The 16,816-nt window shown below is 54.1% G+C and overlaps 1 protein-coding gene across 1 annotated transcript in view; it reads left to right on the forward strand.

The window, feature by feature from the left end:
- CUNH6orf132 (chromosome unknown C6orf132 homolog) overlaps positions 1–15,174 on the forward strand; it is a 31,656-nt gene extending 16,482 nt beyond the window's left edge. Inside the window, exons 3-5 of the mRNA XM_041656243.1 lie at positions 8,293–8,368; positions 9,789–12,933; positions 13,389–15,174. Coding sequence (XP_041512177.1) covers positions 8,293–8,368; positions 9,789–12,933; positions 13,389–13,494 — 3,327 coding nt within the window. The 3' untranslated portion in view covers positions 13,495–15,174. The remainder of the gene's footprint in view (positions 1–8,292; positions 8,369–9,788; positions 12,934–13,388) is intronic.
- The last annotated feature ends 1,642 nt before the right edge of the window (positions 15,175–16,816 follow it).

Raw genomic sequence — 16,816 nt, forward strand, 5'->3', positions numbered from 1 at the left:
AGGCTCTTACTATGTAGCTCTGTGTAGATCAGACAGGCCTCAAACTCAGAGATCCTCCTGTCTCTGCCTCCTAGTGCTGAAATTAAAAGGGTTAGCCATTAACTTACATTTTTTAAATGACATTTATTTATTATTTAGTGCATATGTGTACTCTCATGCCTTAGTGTGTATGTGTGAGTCTGTCCTCAATTCCGCCCTTGGCAATCCCCTCAGCTCTCAGGGGCCTGGGGACTGGACTCGGGTCAGCAGACTCTGTGACAGGTTCTTTCCTACTGAATCATCTTGTGAGCACAACCGTGAACTCCTGATCCTCCTGTATCTCCTCTGGAATGCTGGAATTACAGGCATGCGCCACCACGCCTGATCTGCTCTGTGCTGGGATCAAACCCTGGGCTTTCGAGGGCTTTCGGCATGCTAACTAAGCACGCCCCCTTTCGGCTGAGCTCACTTCTAAAGTCGCCCACTGAGTCTGATTCCAGAGACGCTAAGTGTAAGGGAGAGAGCACAGCTGTTCCCGGGTCTGTGCCATCCTGTCTGAGCCTCCAGCACTGTCCTTGGCCAACACCCCACACAGGCCCCCTGCAAGGCAGTGACAGGCACTGCTCTTCACTCAGCCAAACACCCTGGCTTGGAAAGTTTTCTTTGTGATTTCCACCCAGGGGCCTTGGGAGAGGACCCAAGCATGCCTGGGTCACAGCTGGGGCAGGGGCTTCTTCCTCTCCACCCTCCCCATCCATTTCCGCAGCTGGGCACTGACAGGCCTCGGGAGGAGGCTGGTGAGGAAGCTTTTCAGGCCCTCCAATACCAAGGTTAGTTGTGCATTTGCCTGCTGACCCAGCCTCTAAAGGATCTACCCTTGGCTGGACTCTTAGGAATCCCAGGCATGAGGATGTGCAGTGCAGGGCAAGAGAAGGTCAGTGGGACGGGACAGAGCCCTCAGAGTCCTGCCTCCTGGAGTTCTCTCTGGCAGCAGGGGTGAGCAGCAGACTCTACTCAAGGGAGGAGAGGGGTGTGCTTCCTCTACTTCCCTCCTTTCCTTCCTCTTCTCTTCCACCCTAAAATGAAAGCAAAAGGACAGGAGAGGATCCCTGGTGACTTGTCCCTGACCACAGGGAAATGCCCATTTCCTCAATGCACCGTACAGAGGAGTCACAGGCTGTGCCCTGTGTAGAGCATCCGAATGTCTAGGCTCTTACTAACCACAGAGGGTTCTGATGGTGTTGTTGATTAATGTTTTTAAGGTTTAATTATTTTTATTTTGTGATATGAATGTTTTGCCTGTATATATTTCTGTGTGTGTGTGTGTGTGTGTGTGTGTGTGTGTGTGTGTTGCCCATAGAGGCCAGAAGAAGGCATTGGATCCTCTGGAACTGTAGTAACAGAGTTGTGAGGTGCCTCCTGTGTGGGGGTGCTGGGAATCAAACCAGGTCCTCAGGAAGAACAGTCTGTGCTCTTAACTGTTGAGTGTCTCTCCTGCCTCCCGCTGATTTTTAATTAGACACGGGAGAGGAGCCTAGGCGCGGTAACCTTTCTCTGGCCTGCTTTTGGGGGCCTATGGGCATGCCTCAGCCTCTGTAGTCCAGCAAACCTAAGGGGTCACTCCACTTTACAGAGTGCAGACGCGGAGTCCTGGAGGGGGAGGGGGCACTCACTGAGCACTGTCAGTGACAGCTACGGTCCCTGCCTTTGGGATACTTTATTTGGGCTGTTTTATAGTTTGTTCTTTTGAAACAGAACTTTACATAGCCCAGGCTGGCCTTGACTCGCTGCTCTTCCTACTTCTGCCTCCCCCGAGTGCTGGGAGTATAGGGGTTGATATTACTCCTAGCTCATTTTGTTTTTGTGTGTTTTATTTGAGACAGGGTCTCCATATGTTGCCCAGGCTAGCTAGCCTCAAACAGGTAGCAGTCCCCCTGCCTCTGCCGTCCAAGCGTGGACATTACAGGCGTGTGCCATGAGACTGAAAGACAGTGTGAGCTACAGTTAGTTCAGTCCTGCTCTACTGGCCAGGCTGGTCGGGAATTTAGCCTGATCTTAGCCCCACCCTCCCAGCTAGCTGTGTGGATTGAGTATGAGCAAACACCTACAGCCACAATAACGTTTAGGAACAGCACTGGGTGTTTTTTAATTATGAATGAAAAACAATCACTTCTTAAGAAGGAGACTGGAGGACTGCGAGATGGCTCCGTGGGAAAAGGCGCTCACCACCAGGTCTGACGACCTCAATTTGATCCCTGAGACCCATGTGGTAGAGACAAAGAAGTGACTCCCACAGGCTGTCCCCTGACTCCACAAGCTCACTATGGTATGTCCATCCCCACACACATATACACACACAAACATAATTAATAAATAAATGAAATTTAAGAAAGGAAGGTTCAGGTGTGGTGGCGCATGCCTTTAATCCCAGCACTCAGAAGGCAGAGGCAGGTGGATCTCTGAGTTCAAGACCAGCCTGGTCTACAGAGTGAGTTCTAGGACAGCCAGGGCTACAGAATAAGACCCTGTCAAAAAAAAAAAAAAAAAGGAAGGAAGGAAGGTAGCTAGACACAGTGACTTAATGTATATAATCTGGCATACGGGAACAGAGGCAGGAGGATCAGGAGTTCGAGGCCAACCTTGGCCTATATGAAACCCTGTGTTTTGAAGTGGAGAAACAGACATAAGGAGGAAAATAGCGTGCATCTTCTCAGAGTGGCGCCTCTCTCCATCAGGCCCTCTGCTGGCCCTGCAGTGCAGCTGGCTCACTGGCCTTGTCCTTCTGAGCAAAGGCTCCGCCATGGACCTCTGTGAAAAGTAGATGGCCCACGACTGTAGCTTCTGGGCGTTGTCTCGTTGGGGCCACAGGAAGTGCCAAAGCCCAGTTTCGTGCCTTTCCTGACTGTCAGAGCCAGGCTGAACTCTGCCCCAGGCCCTGAGTGAGGGCACCTGCCACAGCAGGAGAGGGTGTGGCTCATCTGAGCACGCTGCATGCTGCCCACAGGCTAGTCCACTCCATGGAGAGGTGGACGGCCACCCCTTAAGAGCAGTGCACTGAGTGACCCCCACACACAGCATCTTGGACACAGTCTGCTATTTTACCAGAGCTAGAGGCCAAGGATAGGGTGGTGCTGAGGAGAGCAGGGCAACACACATATCACACACACACACACACACACCACACATACACACACAACACCTCACATACACACCACACACACACACCACAACTGTTAGCCTGTGGCTCCTGGAAACTGCTTTCTGGGCTTTCTCCTCCTCTACCGCACTTCCCTGACAAGTCTCTGGAGTCAGACAACCCCCTGAGGCCAGGGAAATAGGATGAGCTAACAACACCCTGTTCCTTACAGAGGGCCTGGTGTGCCCATGTCTGTAGTCACACAGCCTGGGTGAGGAGTCACAGCAGAGACACCTTATGAGCCAGCGTCCCAGAATATCGAGGTCAGAGGACAGCTTTGGGGGTCATCCTTTCCTTCCACCTCGCTTGAGGCAAGGTCTCTCGTGTTGGGGCGCTGAGGTGTACTCCAGGGTAGCACCAGAGACCTTCTCTCAGTTCTCCTGTCTCTCGGGTGCTGACGTCACAGTGCTCGCCACTGCATCTAGCTTCTTCTGTGGGTTTGGGGGCTCTCGCTTGGGGTGTACGGTTTGCATCACAGGAGGTTTACCTTCGAGCATCTCCCTAGCCCTCCTCCTTCCCTCCTCTCTGTAAATTTCTGTTTATTACTGTGTGTGTACCTATCATATGTCACACACACATACATATATGATGCATGTCTACGTATTCACAGGTCAGGGGACAACTTCATGACTTCTCTTCTTCCACCTTTATGGGTTCTAGGAATTAAACTCAGTTGTAGGCTTTCATTGTTGGGGAGCAAGCACATTGTTGTCTGAGGACGGGTATAACTCTGCTTTTATTTTTCTGAGACAGGGCCTCATATAACCCAGGTTACTGCTCACCGTGGTCCTCCTGCCTCTACTTCCCAAGCGCTAGAATTACAGGTGTGCACCACGATATCCAGCTATTTTCATGTGTGAGATAATCTTTTAAAATGTTCGTGTGTGGGGGAAGGGGCACGTAGGCGTGTGATTACACACATGGAGGCCGGAGGACAACCTCGGTGGCAGGTCTTCAGAGTGCTGCTGTGACAGGACACCCTGGCAAAGCAGCTTAGGTGAGAAAGCCTTCGTTGGGTTACGGTTCCCGGTTACAGCCCACCGTGCGGATGCCACAGCCACAGGAGCTCCCGAGGGTGGGTGGCTCATGGCAGGCACATCCGCAGCCCAGAGAAGAGAGGACGTCTGCACCCCCACTGCCCATATAGTCCTCCCACTCCTGTACAGTCCAGGGCTCCACCAGGGAATGGTGCTGCCCACTGTCACATCCATTACCCACAGATATCTCACAAGCCAGCCTGCTCTAACCAGGTGATCTGGGTTGTGTCTAGTAGACAGGTAAGCTAACCGTCACATCTTCCAAGTCTTCCATCTTTTGTTTGAGAGAGTCTCTCACTGGCCTGGAACTCCACCAAGTATGCCAGACTACTTGACCCTGAGTCACACCCCTCCGCACCTGCCTCGTTCTCTCTCTCTCTCTCTCTCTCTCTCTCTGCATTTGGTCAGGCAGTGGTGGTGGCACATGCCTTTAATCCCAGCACTCAGGAGGCAGAGGGATTTCTGAATTCAAGGCCAGCCTAGTTTAAGAGTAAGTTCCAGGACAGCCAGGGCTACACAGAGAAACGCCGTCTCAGAAAAAACAGAAAAAGAAAACAAAAGTGTATTTTGTTTCCTTATGAGTCTCTTAAGGGCTGAGAAATGGCGTCCTTTTACCCCAAGTCCTCCTGGCGTATTGCCCAAGGAGACAGCGTCTAGCAACACCCCGGAAGGTAGTGTCGGTGACTGTACTGTTATCTGGTAAACTGTTTACAGCCAGCAACTATCAACTGTCCCCGCGTGCTCTTCATGACACGCCCCTTCCCTACTCCAGGACCACACGTGGCCAGCAAATGCACCTCCAAGCCCTTCTCTGTTTTATCTGTGTGTGCGTGCCTGCGTGTGTGTGTGTGTGTGTGTGTGTGTGTGTGTGAGAGAGAGAGAGAGAGAGAGAGAGAGAGAGAGAGGGGTCAAAGAACACCTGGGGTGTTGCTCCTCCCCTTCTATCCTGTTTGAGACAGGGTCTCTTGTTGCTCTTGTGCTGGCTTAGCTGGCCTGCACACTTCCGTTTCCAGGGGTTTCCTCCATCTGCCTTTCATCTCGCCATCAGAGTGCTAGCATTACATGTCGGCACTCACTACTGCTTCCAGCTCTATGCGGGTTCTAGAGTGTTGGAACTCAGGCCTTGCGCTCACACAGCAAGCACTTGCCCGCAGACCACCTCCCCATCCCCAAACCCTCTTCGTGAGACTTTGCCTCAGTTCCTAGACTCTTGAGAGGACGATGAGAATTGGGCAACCCCGAGGGTGATACAATGTACGCCTCCACTGTCCACACGGAGCTGGTCCCCATCCAGGCCTGTCTGTAGGCTGCAGCCGGCTGGGTCCCATAAGCAAAAGAGGAAACTGTTTTTCTGAGGCTGAGATTCAAATGAGCTTGAATTTGCCTCCTCTTGAGAGCATTGGAAGCAGCTGCTAAGAACTGAAACCATGAGATATGAGAGGGGAAAATGGGCTTGCGGATCTGGGGACAGCTTGGTTTGTATGCGCGCGTGCGTGTGCATACACACACACACACACACGGTACATATATATGTACTCAGGCACATGCAACACACAAAAGTAAGAATTCTGAAGAAAGCAAACAAGTGGCACGTGCCTTATGCAGTGGAGGTGGAGGAGAGGGAGGGCAGACAGCCTTGCTTGGGTGGTTTAGGACAGCAGCAGGCCAGCAGTAGGACCTGGCACGGGCAGCGGGTGGCCCCTTCCTTCCATCCTATGCCATGAGCCCAGTGCTTTCTGGACATTGCTTCATTGATTCTTCATGGCCTCCTTGGATGGGCGCATGGGTACATTCTGGTTTTAGAACTTTCACAGGCAGAAATAGCAGGCACAGTCCTGTGGCTGGGTAGCAGGATTGGTCACATCTAGGCCTCATGCTCCAAAGCCAGTGCTCACAACTCTTGCCTGTTTACAACAGACAGCGCAGCTAGTCCTCAGAGGAGTGGCTGTGGAGGGGCAGGATGCCCAGCATGAACTCCACGGGCCCGGGCGTGGTAGTGCCGGCATGGGCTCCACGGGCCCGGGCGTGGTAGTGCCGGCATGGACTCCACGGGCCCAGGTGCATGCTTTCAGTTATTTCTCCAGTGCTTCTGAGTGTCATGTCCTCATGTAGTAAATACAGGGGACATCTCATCGAGTGGTGACTGAGATGGCGTGTTCACAGGAGCATTCTTATTAGAGAGGAGGGGGCGCTGGGAGTGTGGCTCAGTCGGTAGCGGGCTTATCTAGGATGTACAAAGCCCTAGATTTGATTCTCAGCACCACAACGAGCCAGGAGTGCTGGTGACAACTGGAATCCCAGTACTGGGAAGGTGAGGCAGGGAAATTAGAAGTTCAAGGTTGTCTTTGCTCAGAAAAGGAGGGATGGTGGGAGAGATAGGGCTAGGAAGTTCCAGCCCCAGGAGGAACACAGACTGCAGTTAGGAGGGGGGAACAGGAAGGAAGGAGGTGGTGTGGGAAAGGAGGGCGGGCTTGTGGCCCAGACCAGGCCCCAGACCCATCAAAAGCTCCACGCTGTGCCTTACCGGAGCAGCAGGTGCACGCTTTGTTGATCTATGGAAATGTGTGTTTGGGGAGAGCCACAGCTGTGTAAACGCAGTCTGCTCTGTTACCTCCGGAGAAGAGAGGCACCCGCACTGCCTGGAAGCCCTGCTTCATCACTTACTTATTTTTCTGTAAATTCCTGATGATAGCTCAGAGTAAACACGAGGTCAGGATGTGGTGTTAGCCTCTGGCCACTGGGTAGCCAGAAGGAGTCGCTGCAGGGTTCTTAGGTTTGGGGACAGGAGCTGGTTCTCTCTGTCCCTTCTGGGTCCCCAGGACCGAGCTCAGCCTTGACAGCAAGCACCGTTACCCTCTGAGCTGACTCCCCAGCTGACAGGGTCTTACTGTAGCCGGAAGCTACTCTGTTGACCTGGATGACCTTGCCTGGCTCCTTGGTTTGCTATTGGGATTTTCATTCCAGTGTAGTTGATTCTCAGCACTGCTGACGCTGTATTTGCAAATCTGGTCTGTAACTACACAACTAACACTTACGCTCTTTTGTGGTTGTTCTCATACGTGCACAGAGAAATGGACGGTTTGACTGGCAGCCCCTAAGCATGCATTTCTAGCTGACAGACAACCGGATACTTGGCTTTTTTCTTTCTTTTTTTTTTTTTTTTTTTTTTGACAATCCCATGTCTCTCAAGCTGGCTTCAAACTCACTATAGAACTGAGACTGTCGGGCTGGAGAGATGGCTCAGAGTTTAAGGATGCTGACCGTTCTTCCAGAGGTCCTGAGTTCAATTCCCAGCAACCACATGGTGGCTCACAACCATCTACAATGAGATCTGGTACCCTCTTCCAGCATGCAGTCATACATGGAGGCATCACACTGTATTGTATACATAATAAATAAAAAAAATAAAAAAAAGAACTGAGACTGTCCTTGAACTACCTACCCTGTGTACTGAGGTGACAGTCCCACGTCTCACTATATAACTGAGACTGTCCTTGAACTATCTACCCTGTGTACTGAGATGACAGTCCCATTCTCACTATAGAACTGAGGCTGTCCTTGAACTACCGACCCTGTGTACTGAGATGACAGTCCATGTCTCACTATATAACTGAGGCTGTCATTGAACTACCTACCCTGTGTACTGAGATGACAGGCATGCCCCCACGCCCGGTTTTTTGCAGTGCCAGGGCTTGAACTCGGGGCTTTATGTATTCTAGGCAAACACTCTACCAATTGAGTATATCCCTGGACCAAACCCATCTTTTAAAATTCACACTTAGGGCTGCAGAGATGATTCATCGGTTAAGAGCACTTGCTGCTCTTGCAGGGGACCCAGGTTCAGTCCCAGCACCCACATGGTCATTCCCAACTGTGTGTGACTCTTCCTAGCCTGGCCTCTTCTCCTGTGGGCACTGCACACTCTAAGATGAGTGAACCCACTCTGTTTTCATCCACTTACAAAGTTGTAAAGTGACCACCATCTTCAGCAAGTCAACAGACTCGCAGCCGGGATCGGAGATCTGGCTGGTCTTCCATCTCTCTCTCTATGCCCCCTGACCTCTCTCGGATCTCTTTCAGAATGCCCAGGAGAACCATGGGCTGGCTGTGCCCACCCCTTCTGTCCCAGACGACTTTGCAGACAAAGAAGTGGGAGGTAAGAGAACTCTGATCTTGTGGTTTCTTCATCTTTCTCCCTCCACCTGCTCCATCTCCCCAGCTGGAGGCAAAGTCAGAGGCCCCGGCCTCTTAGCCCCTGGCTGAGGTGGGTGGTGGGTGATCTTCACAGTGGAGCCGGGAGGTGTGGAGAGCCAAGGTTGGCTAAGGCTCATTGGAGGACGTGGGGAAGGGGCGGGACCAGGTCACAACAGGACAGAAGGCAGCAGCAAGACCTCTGAGGTCAGACATGGATGGATGTAAGCCACTTCGTGTTAAGGTATCCATTCACACCTGGCCAGTGACATCCCATGTCACTCAGAGCAAAGGGTATGGAGGACTGCTGAGATCTCACGCATAGTTTCCCTCCCCCTCCTCCCACCTCTGCCCGCGTGGGGTTTCCTTAATCTGCCTAGGCAGTTCTCACCCCAGGGTCTGCATCTCAGCCCCCTCCTGCCATCTCTCTCCTCCACGATCACCTTCTCAGTGGGGCCTTCCTAATAAGATGGCACCCCTCGGTACCCCTCCCCTCCTGATTTTATTACTACCTTCACCGTGGTAATGATTTACTAATGTATGGTGTTGTTTGTCAGTCTGGTTGACCCCTTAATGAATAAACTTCAGGGGTTGAGCATATAGCAAGGAAGCATGGGTGGAGGCCAGAGGATAACATCACCTAGCATGAACAGGGCCCTGGGTTTGATCCCTGGAACAAACAAGAATAAACTCCAGTGAGTAGCGTCTGTCTTGTTTATTGCTGTCGGGACCCCAGGAGCTCCAGGTCTAGGGGAGCCTTCCCAGGAGCCCTTCTCCAAGCTTGCGGCTCTCTCCTATTTTGAGGTGGGGAAAGGAAAAATACATGTGGAGGAGGCTAGGGCCCAGGAGGAGAGGAATGTGGCTGCCGTCCAGGTGTCTGTCTCTGCAGCCACATTGCCCAGGGTACCTTCCTTCCTTTGCACTGTCACAGGCCAGAGCCTGCTGCAGAGGTCCTAGACCATGTGACAAATGGAGTGGGAGGCACCCTTTACAGTCAGAAGGGGACTGATGGCTCTTAGGACAGCTCAGGACACAGGCGGCATAGCTGCTTCCTCAGTCAGGTTTACGATGAAAGGGTTGAAGAACTAGTGTTTCTTTTGACCAACTCTGTGCCAGGCACAGAGATTGGCTTTGGGTTGGAAAGATGGCTCAGCAGGTGACCAACCAGAGCCGAGCCAAGTTTAGTCTCCAGAACTCACATGGTGGGAGGAGAGAACTTACTCCCATAGCTGTCCTCAGACCGCCTCAGCCATGCCATGGTAAACCCCCCCCCCCACACACACACACACTAAAGAAAGAGACAGAGAAAAGGAAAGCCTTGTTAAGAGAGGGAGGGAGGGGGACGGAGGCGGCTCCACCCCACATCTCTGCCTTCTTTCTCCCAGGTACCAGCTCACTAGTCAATGGCAACCTCCGACTCTACAGCTCTGTGGGCGACCTGAGGCCCGCACACTATGAACTGGACTCTTCCATCCCGCCACCTCCCCCAGGCCCAGCCCCAGGGCCACCCCAGGAAACTTCACAGCCTCTGGGGGAGTCCCCTCCACCACCGCCTCCTGCTATCCCTCCCCCTCCTCCTCCCCTGCTGGTGGAACCCCCGCCCCCGCCCCCACCCCCACCCAGCACAGCCCCACCTCCGCCCCCTGTACTGGACACCTTATCTCCCTCCTCTGCCCTCTCCCCGCCATCAACACCGACCCCTCCAGACTTCATCCCCCCTGCCCCGCCATCAGCTTTTCTAAACCCCCCTCCACCTTCTTTGCCAGCCCCAGGACCCCCAACTCCAGTCTCTCCTCATACAACTGGACCGCGTCTTTTCCCCACTGGGGGTATTATCAAGTGGAAATCCGAAGTAGCACTCAATGGCAGGCAGCCAGAAGACCCCAGAACCAGCTTCCCCAAGAGCCCTGCTGCACTAAAGGGGCCTAGCCCCGAATCCCACCTCACCTTCCCCAGGTCATTCAAGGTGCCTCCCCCAACTCCAGTCAGGACCTCATCTATCCCGGTTCAGGAAGTGCCAGGGGCTTCCCCAGAGGAGGAAGCCAGTCTGAAGGCCTCTACCCACCTCCCGCCACCCTCCAGCTTCAGTGTCCGCCCTGCGTCTCAGGTTTACCCTGACAGGGCCCCAGAGCCAGAGCACACGCCAGAGCCCAGGCTTGAGACACGAGGCAACCCAAGGCTCGGGCAGCCTGAACCCCAGACAAACGGACAAGCTGGAGTTCCACCCCCAGCTCCTCCTTTGCCTCCACCTGCTCCCCCACTCCCTCCACCAGCACCCTCCCTGCCCCCAGCTGCTCCTCCCTTGCCCCCACCTGCTCCCCCACTCCCTCCACCAGCACCTTCCCTGCCCCCAGCTGCTCCTCCCTTGCCTCCACCTGAGCAGGCAGTCCCTCCATCTTCTGGATTTATGAAGACCCCAAAATCCAGTTCACCTACTCTCAACCCCAAACCCAACCCCCCCACTCCGGAGGACACAGCCTCGTCAGAACCCGTTGACTGGAGGGACCCCCGGCAGATGGAAAAGCTTCGAAGTGAGCTGGCAGCCTATCTCTGTGGGACCAGGAAAGAGGATCGGTCACTCAGCCACAGGCCAGTCCCTAAGGTAGCCTTGAAGGACAGCGAGAGCAAGAAGGACCCTAGCCTGGCAGAGAAGGCTCCTCCAAGCCTGCCTGAGAAGACAGACCCCTGTGGTCCTGAGAAGAGTAACTCCAGCAACAGCCTGCCAGAGAGAGAAGCCACCAGCAGCCTGACCCTACCCCCTGTGGACTACATCCCCCAGGATACTCCAGCCCCCAGTGTCAAGCAGATCCGCAATGAGCTAGAGGCTCGGTTTTCCTCCTCAGCGGAGAAAGAAGCCAAGCCTAGCACAGCATCCCTGCCTCCCAAACCCCGGCTGGAAGGGGGAAGAACTTTTGAAAATGGGACTGATCATGGCAGATTCCATAAGCCTGTCACCAGGAATCCACCCCAGCAGTCTGCCACCGCTCTGCCGGCCACACCACCCAAGGCCACACCTGGGTCAGCCACACCATTCAAGCCCACGCCTGGGCAGGCCATACTTCCTAAGGCCACACCTGGGCCAGCCTTACCATTCAAGCCTACACCTGAGCGGGCCACCTCGCCCAAGGATACACCTGGGCAGGCCACAGCACCCAAGGACACACCTGGGTTGTCCATCCCATCATCTCAGCAGGTGGCGGAGAAAGACCTTGTCCCAGTGAGACACAGAGAAAAGCCAGAACCTCAAGCAAATGCAGCGGCCACCCAACTGTCCACAAACGGAGCCCGCTCCCCTCCAGCCCTCCCACCGAAGATGTCCACTGGAGGAGAGGAGGTACCGTTTCTGTACAGATCCCATCGCAGCCAGAACAGCCACAGCCGAGGGGTTGCTGTGGTGATTCCCACTCGGGCCAAAGGGGAGGCCACAGACTCAGGGGGACTGGCCGACGAAAAGGAGCCTGAAAACCATCCAGCCAAACCTTTTGCCCCAGTCCAGCCTGCTGACCAACTCCTCAGACACCCGGTGACTGGGGAGGTGGTGGAGCAGGGCTCCCCAATGGCCCTGCTCCTCGCAGCCAGGCAGAGGGCACAGAAGAGCAGGCCTGGGGGCACTGCAGGGACTGCGATGGGACCGGGAAGGTCCTCTCTGCCAGGAAGTCTCCGTGACCATGGCAACCAAATGGAGGCCAGCTCTGATACCATCTTTTACAGAGGTAGTCGGCCCAACTCCTTCCTTGTGGTCCCTAAGGTACCCAGTGAGACAGAGGGCTCCCACCTGACCTCAGCACGGCCCTCTGGAGCCAGTCAGTGGAAGCCCCAGCAGGGACGAGACACACAGGGCCCAGAGCCAACACATAGGCATGGGTGGACCAAGGCCGAGTCCCACGCCGCTGTGACCCGAGAAAGACACGCACCCTCAAGCTTATCCCAGGGCCGCGCCCTTCCCAAATCCTTCTCTTCTCCGCCCTCTCCTTCCTACAAGAAGGAAGAGGAAGAAGAGTTCAGCTTTGATATTATTCCGCCACCGCCAGAGTTTAGCAATGACCCTGAACCCCACGCTGGGCTGCAGCATCAGGACCGTCGTGGGTCCCCACCCAGGAACAACTACTCGGACTTGGGGCAGCCCCTGGACTTGGGGTCTGGGGCCAATCCGGCTCGCGACTCCTCGCGCTTTGCCGGCACTCAATACTCCGGGCTCGGGGGCCTGGATCGCTTCTCCGGCAGCGGACGCTCGCTCATCAAGAAGCGCCTGTATGTCGGGGAGCCCCACCGCAACGCCGGGACGCCCCGCGGCGCCACTGGCCGCAGCATGAGCTCCCCTAACTGCTTCGGACCGCAGCCGGGAGGTCCTGAGATGCGACGGGTCAACTCGGGGGGCCGCGCGGCCCCCGGAGGCCTGCACGCACGGAGGCTGTCGCTGGAGGGCGCCCGCGGTTCAGCCGAGGTCAAGTACAAGACGCCCGGCGGGGGCGGCGGTGGTAGTGGCGGCAAAGCTGGGGACTATGGCTTCATCCCTGCCAAAGGCAGCAGGTGAGCTGGGGAAGGATCTCCGGGGGTTTGTGACCAGGGATGCGTGAACAGAGGTAATGCCAAGGCCACGTCCCTAGCTTGCAACTAAGAGAGAAGGGAGAAAGGCTCAGATACATGGAGAGGGTGCTGTTGGCTGGCTCCTTACTTCCCAATACATCTCTTCACTCCCCTCTCGCCCTCTGGAGGTTCAGGGCTTCAAATCAGTGTAGAAGAAAGGGAGACCTAGTGGACTCAGGAGGAAAGATGGATCCGGGTGGAGGCAGGGAGTAAAGGAGTCTGAGTGAGCAGAGGGTACCAGGGGTGTTCTGCGGTCAGCAGGGCTTGTCTGATGCACTTGGTCCCACCCTGGAGTTCAGAAGTTCATCACATCACAGTTTAAAATGTTCTGTTCTTGGAGAGGTGGGTAGAGGGGGTCCATGCGAACCTTCACCACTCCCCCTTTACACTCCCTCCAGGTCTCCCCACTATGGAAGCCCCATCAATACGTTCACGGTGAGGCCAGGGACACGCCATCCCATCTCCTACGCCTACTCTGGAACCCATCGGAAAGCCGCCTCCTGAGCTGTGGTTCACTTTGCTGACTTCTAAGGGGTTGGATTGGGGCAGCTGTTGTGTGGGGGGTGGGAGGTCACTCTGGGTATTATAGGTCCCAGCTCAGACACCACTGAGAGCCTTTGTTCTCAAAGACAGAACAGACAGACAGGTGGTGTGTGAGTGGCAGAGGTCTGTGGAAGATGGAAACATGTCTGTCTCGAAAGCACCAAGGGACGGCTTGGCTATGTACTATTGGCAGATGGGGGTGGGAGGGGGAAGGAGGAGCTTTCCGGGCCTGCGCCTTGTCTCTGCTATCTGGTACTGTCTGCTTTACCAAGGTTTATTGAAACCAGTTTACACGCAGGTTCTAAAAGAAGGGCTGGGCCCCAAGTCTGAATTGAAACCCATGGGGGTGACATTTGTATGTCAGAGCCTCACACTGTGCCTGTTCCCCCGAACATGTAGTAGGTTGTCTCCTCTGCACTTGGAGATGCGATCAAGACTGCTTGCACAGTACAGAAGCCTATGCACTGGTTAGGTCGAGGGTGGGATCCTTGCTCCTTGGCCATGTCACTTACCCATGAGAGAGCTTGGGATGGGGGGTAGGCTTGCTTTTCCATCCAGGCCCAAGAAGTCCTGATGGGGGGTAGACCCAAGGAGCCACAAGGTCCAGAAGTATGCTGCCAACATGGAGACAGGTCTTGGACAATCAAGGGTAGTGTGCTAAGGCCAGTTCAGAGCAGGAGCAACCTGTCAGGATAGTCACCATCTGTCCTCTGCCTGGGCAGGGAATTGGGATATATTCTAGTATATGTCTTGGGTTATGTCAAATACATGAGGAACAGTAGTTAGTTCTTCAGGTGGGGACTGGCTGGATTCCTGTGACCAGGTCAAGGCAGGTAAGAAAGGAAGGGCAGAGGAATGGCCCACCTCACAAGAACAGAAGAAAGACAAGAGGAAGCTCCCTGTGGGGGAAGCAACCCCCTGTGGGGGGGAGCAGCCCCCTGTGGGAGGAGCTCTTGGACCTTTGTGATCTGTGGCACTAGCTGAAGTACTAGGTGGATGGCACCCAGCTGGTTCAAGCAGGGAGAGGGACTCCCTGTATTCACGAAGCCAAGCTCATCAACACAGCACTGGCCTCTGACTGCTTCCCTAAGCAGTGCTATGGAGTGTCCTGGGGTGGGTGAGGAAGGGCTTGGTCTCACTTGGCGTGGGAAATGAACAGCCAGTTTGGACTGGCCCCTGCTCTGCAGCTGGTGATTGGTGACTTGGAGCTCCCCAGGCATCATGGGGCTCTGGAGAACTCAGCTGGATGGCGCCAAGTACAGGGCTCCGGGCCGAGGGGTAAAGCCAGATAAACTGTCCTTAACAAGTTTGATTTTCTGAGTCTGTTTTTTCTTCTGGGCCCGGCGGTAATCCTAACTCAAGCCGCCGCGAGGAATGGAGGCAGCCACGGTTCAGATCCTGGGCCAGTCTAAAACCTGGCACTGTGGTACAAACCTCCGATTCCAGCACTGAGGAAGTGCAGGCAGGAGAAAGACAGTTTAAGGCCAGCTGGACTACATGAGATCTCACCTCTAAGACAAAAAACACAAGGATTTGTGAACAGAAGTAAAAATACAGTTTAGAAGAGGTGAGACAGCCGGGCAGTGGTGGTGCATGCCGTTAGTCCCAGCACTCGGGGGGCAGAGGCAGGTGGATCTCTGAGTTACAGGACAGCTAGGACTGTTGTTACATAGAGAAACCCTGCCTCGAAATAAATAAATAAATAAATAAATAAATAAATAAATAAATGCCTGCCTTGCCAGCGTAAGGACCTGAGTTCAGTGCTAGGTGGAGGGGATGGCTCAGCCCATGAAGGCCTTGCTTAAAACCTGGTCCCAGAGCCCACACTAAACCACTGTGCTTGGTGCCTGCTTGTAGTCCTGGCACTGAGACAGGGGTCTCTGGGACTCTAGGCAGAGAGCCTAGGCCTAATGTTTAAGCCCCAGGTCAATGAGAGAACCTGTCTCGAGGTGGACAACCTTCCTAAGGGTTACACCAGAGGCTGTCCTACAGATGTCACACACATACAGACAAAGGAACACACAAAAACATGGAGTTTTTTTTAAAGGGTTGGTGAGATGCCTCAGTGGGTGAAGCAAGTTGCTTTCTGGTCTGAAAACCTGAGTATGATCCCTGAGAGCCTCGTGGTAGAAGGTGAGAACTGACCCGGCAAGTTGTCCTATGACTCGACATGTTCCTCCCTGCTCATGAGCACAGAATAAAACACAAACAAAAGGTTGGCTGGGGTGGGGTAGGCACAAGTCTTTGATCCCAGCACCTGGGAGGCAGAGGCAGGAAGATCTCTATTCAAGACCAGCAAAGGCTACACAGTGAGACTCTATCTCAGAAAAAAAATGTGTGTGTGTATATATACACATATGTGTGTGTATACATATGGGCCTGGAGATGTGGTTTTAGTGGTAGAGTGCATTGGTTTCTATCTCTAGCAAGTCAGGAAATTGAGATAGGAGGATCACTATGAGTCCAGGGTCATCCTGGGATACATAAAGCCCATGTCATATAAAAAGGCATTTAGGGATATAGCTTTATGTAGTGCTGTCAGAGTACCTAAAACACGGGTCCATGCAAACTGTAGCGCTCTTATATTACCATTGGCTGAAAACCCCTGATGTGGCAGCCATAGCCAACAACACTAACATAACCCTGACGGCTGGGAAAGTCTGCTCCTTCTCTGGTTGCTCACTACGGTCCTAGCATCCGCGGGTGTGTAAGCCGTGTTTGCATTTCATTGATGAGGAAACCAGGCCTCCAACGCAGGAATCAAGTCACTCCAAATAGCCAGCCTGACTCACTCTGTGTTTCATCACAGCTGCCTTCCTTCCAGCCTCTCCCTCTGGCTCAGCCTTTCCTCTGTACATACAGCTCCCCACTCTACACCCTCCGTTCACCCAACACCGCAGGGCGGGGGCGGAGAGCCGGGAAAGCCACTCTGCAATTGTGGGCGGCTGAGGTTGACGCTTGTGTGCCTGGGTCTGCTTGGCCACACCTTAGCTGCAGAAGCCTCTCTGTGTGACCCAGCCTGGTCTAAAGCAGCAAGGGCAAGTTTTAAGGATGCCTGTATTTGGAGCCCAGGTCTACCATCCCTTAGGGTCAAGCTTAGCTTTCTCTGAGACAGACTCAAGAAAGCAAGCCTCCCTCAGTGGCGGATAAAGACTCCATATCTGGTTCCCCCCAACAACCCGTCGTGCTTTTTTTTTTCCCAGACAGGGTTTCTTGTAGCCCAGGCTAGACATGAACTTGCTACATTGCAAAGGCCAGCCTTGAACTCCCTATCCTCCTGCCT

The sequence above is a fragment of the Microtus oregoni genome, unplaced genomic scaffold, assembly GCF_018167655.1.
Source record: "Microtus oregoni isolate MIOR12 unplaced genomic scaffold, Mior012 000007F_ref0000211, whole genome shotgun sequence".
NCBI lineage: Eukaryota > Metazoa > Chordata > Mammalia > Rodentia > Cricetidae > Microtus > Microtus oregoni.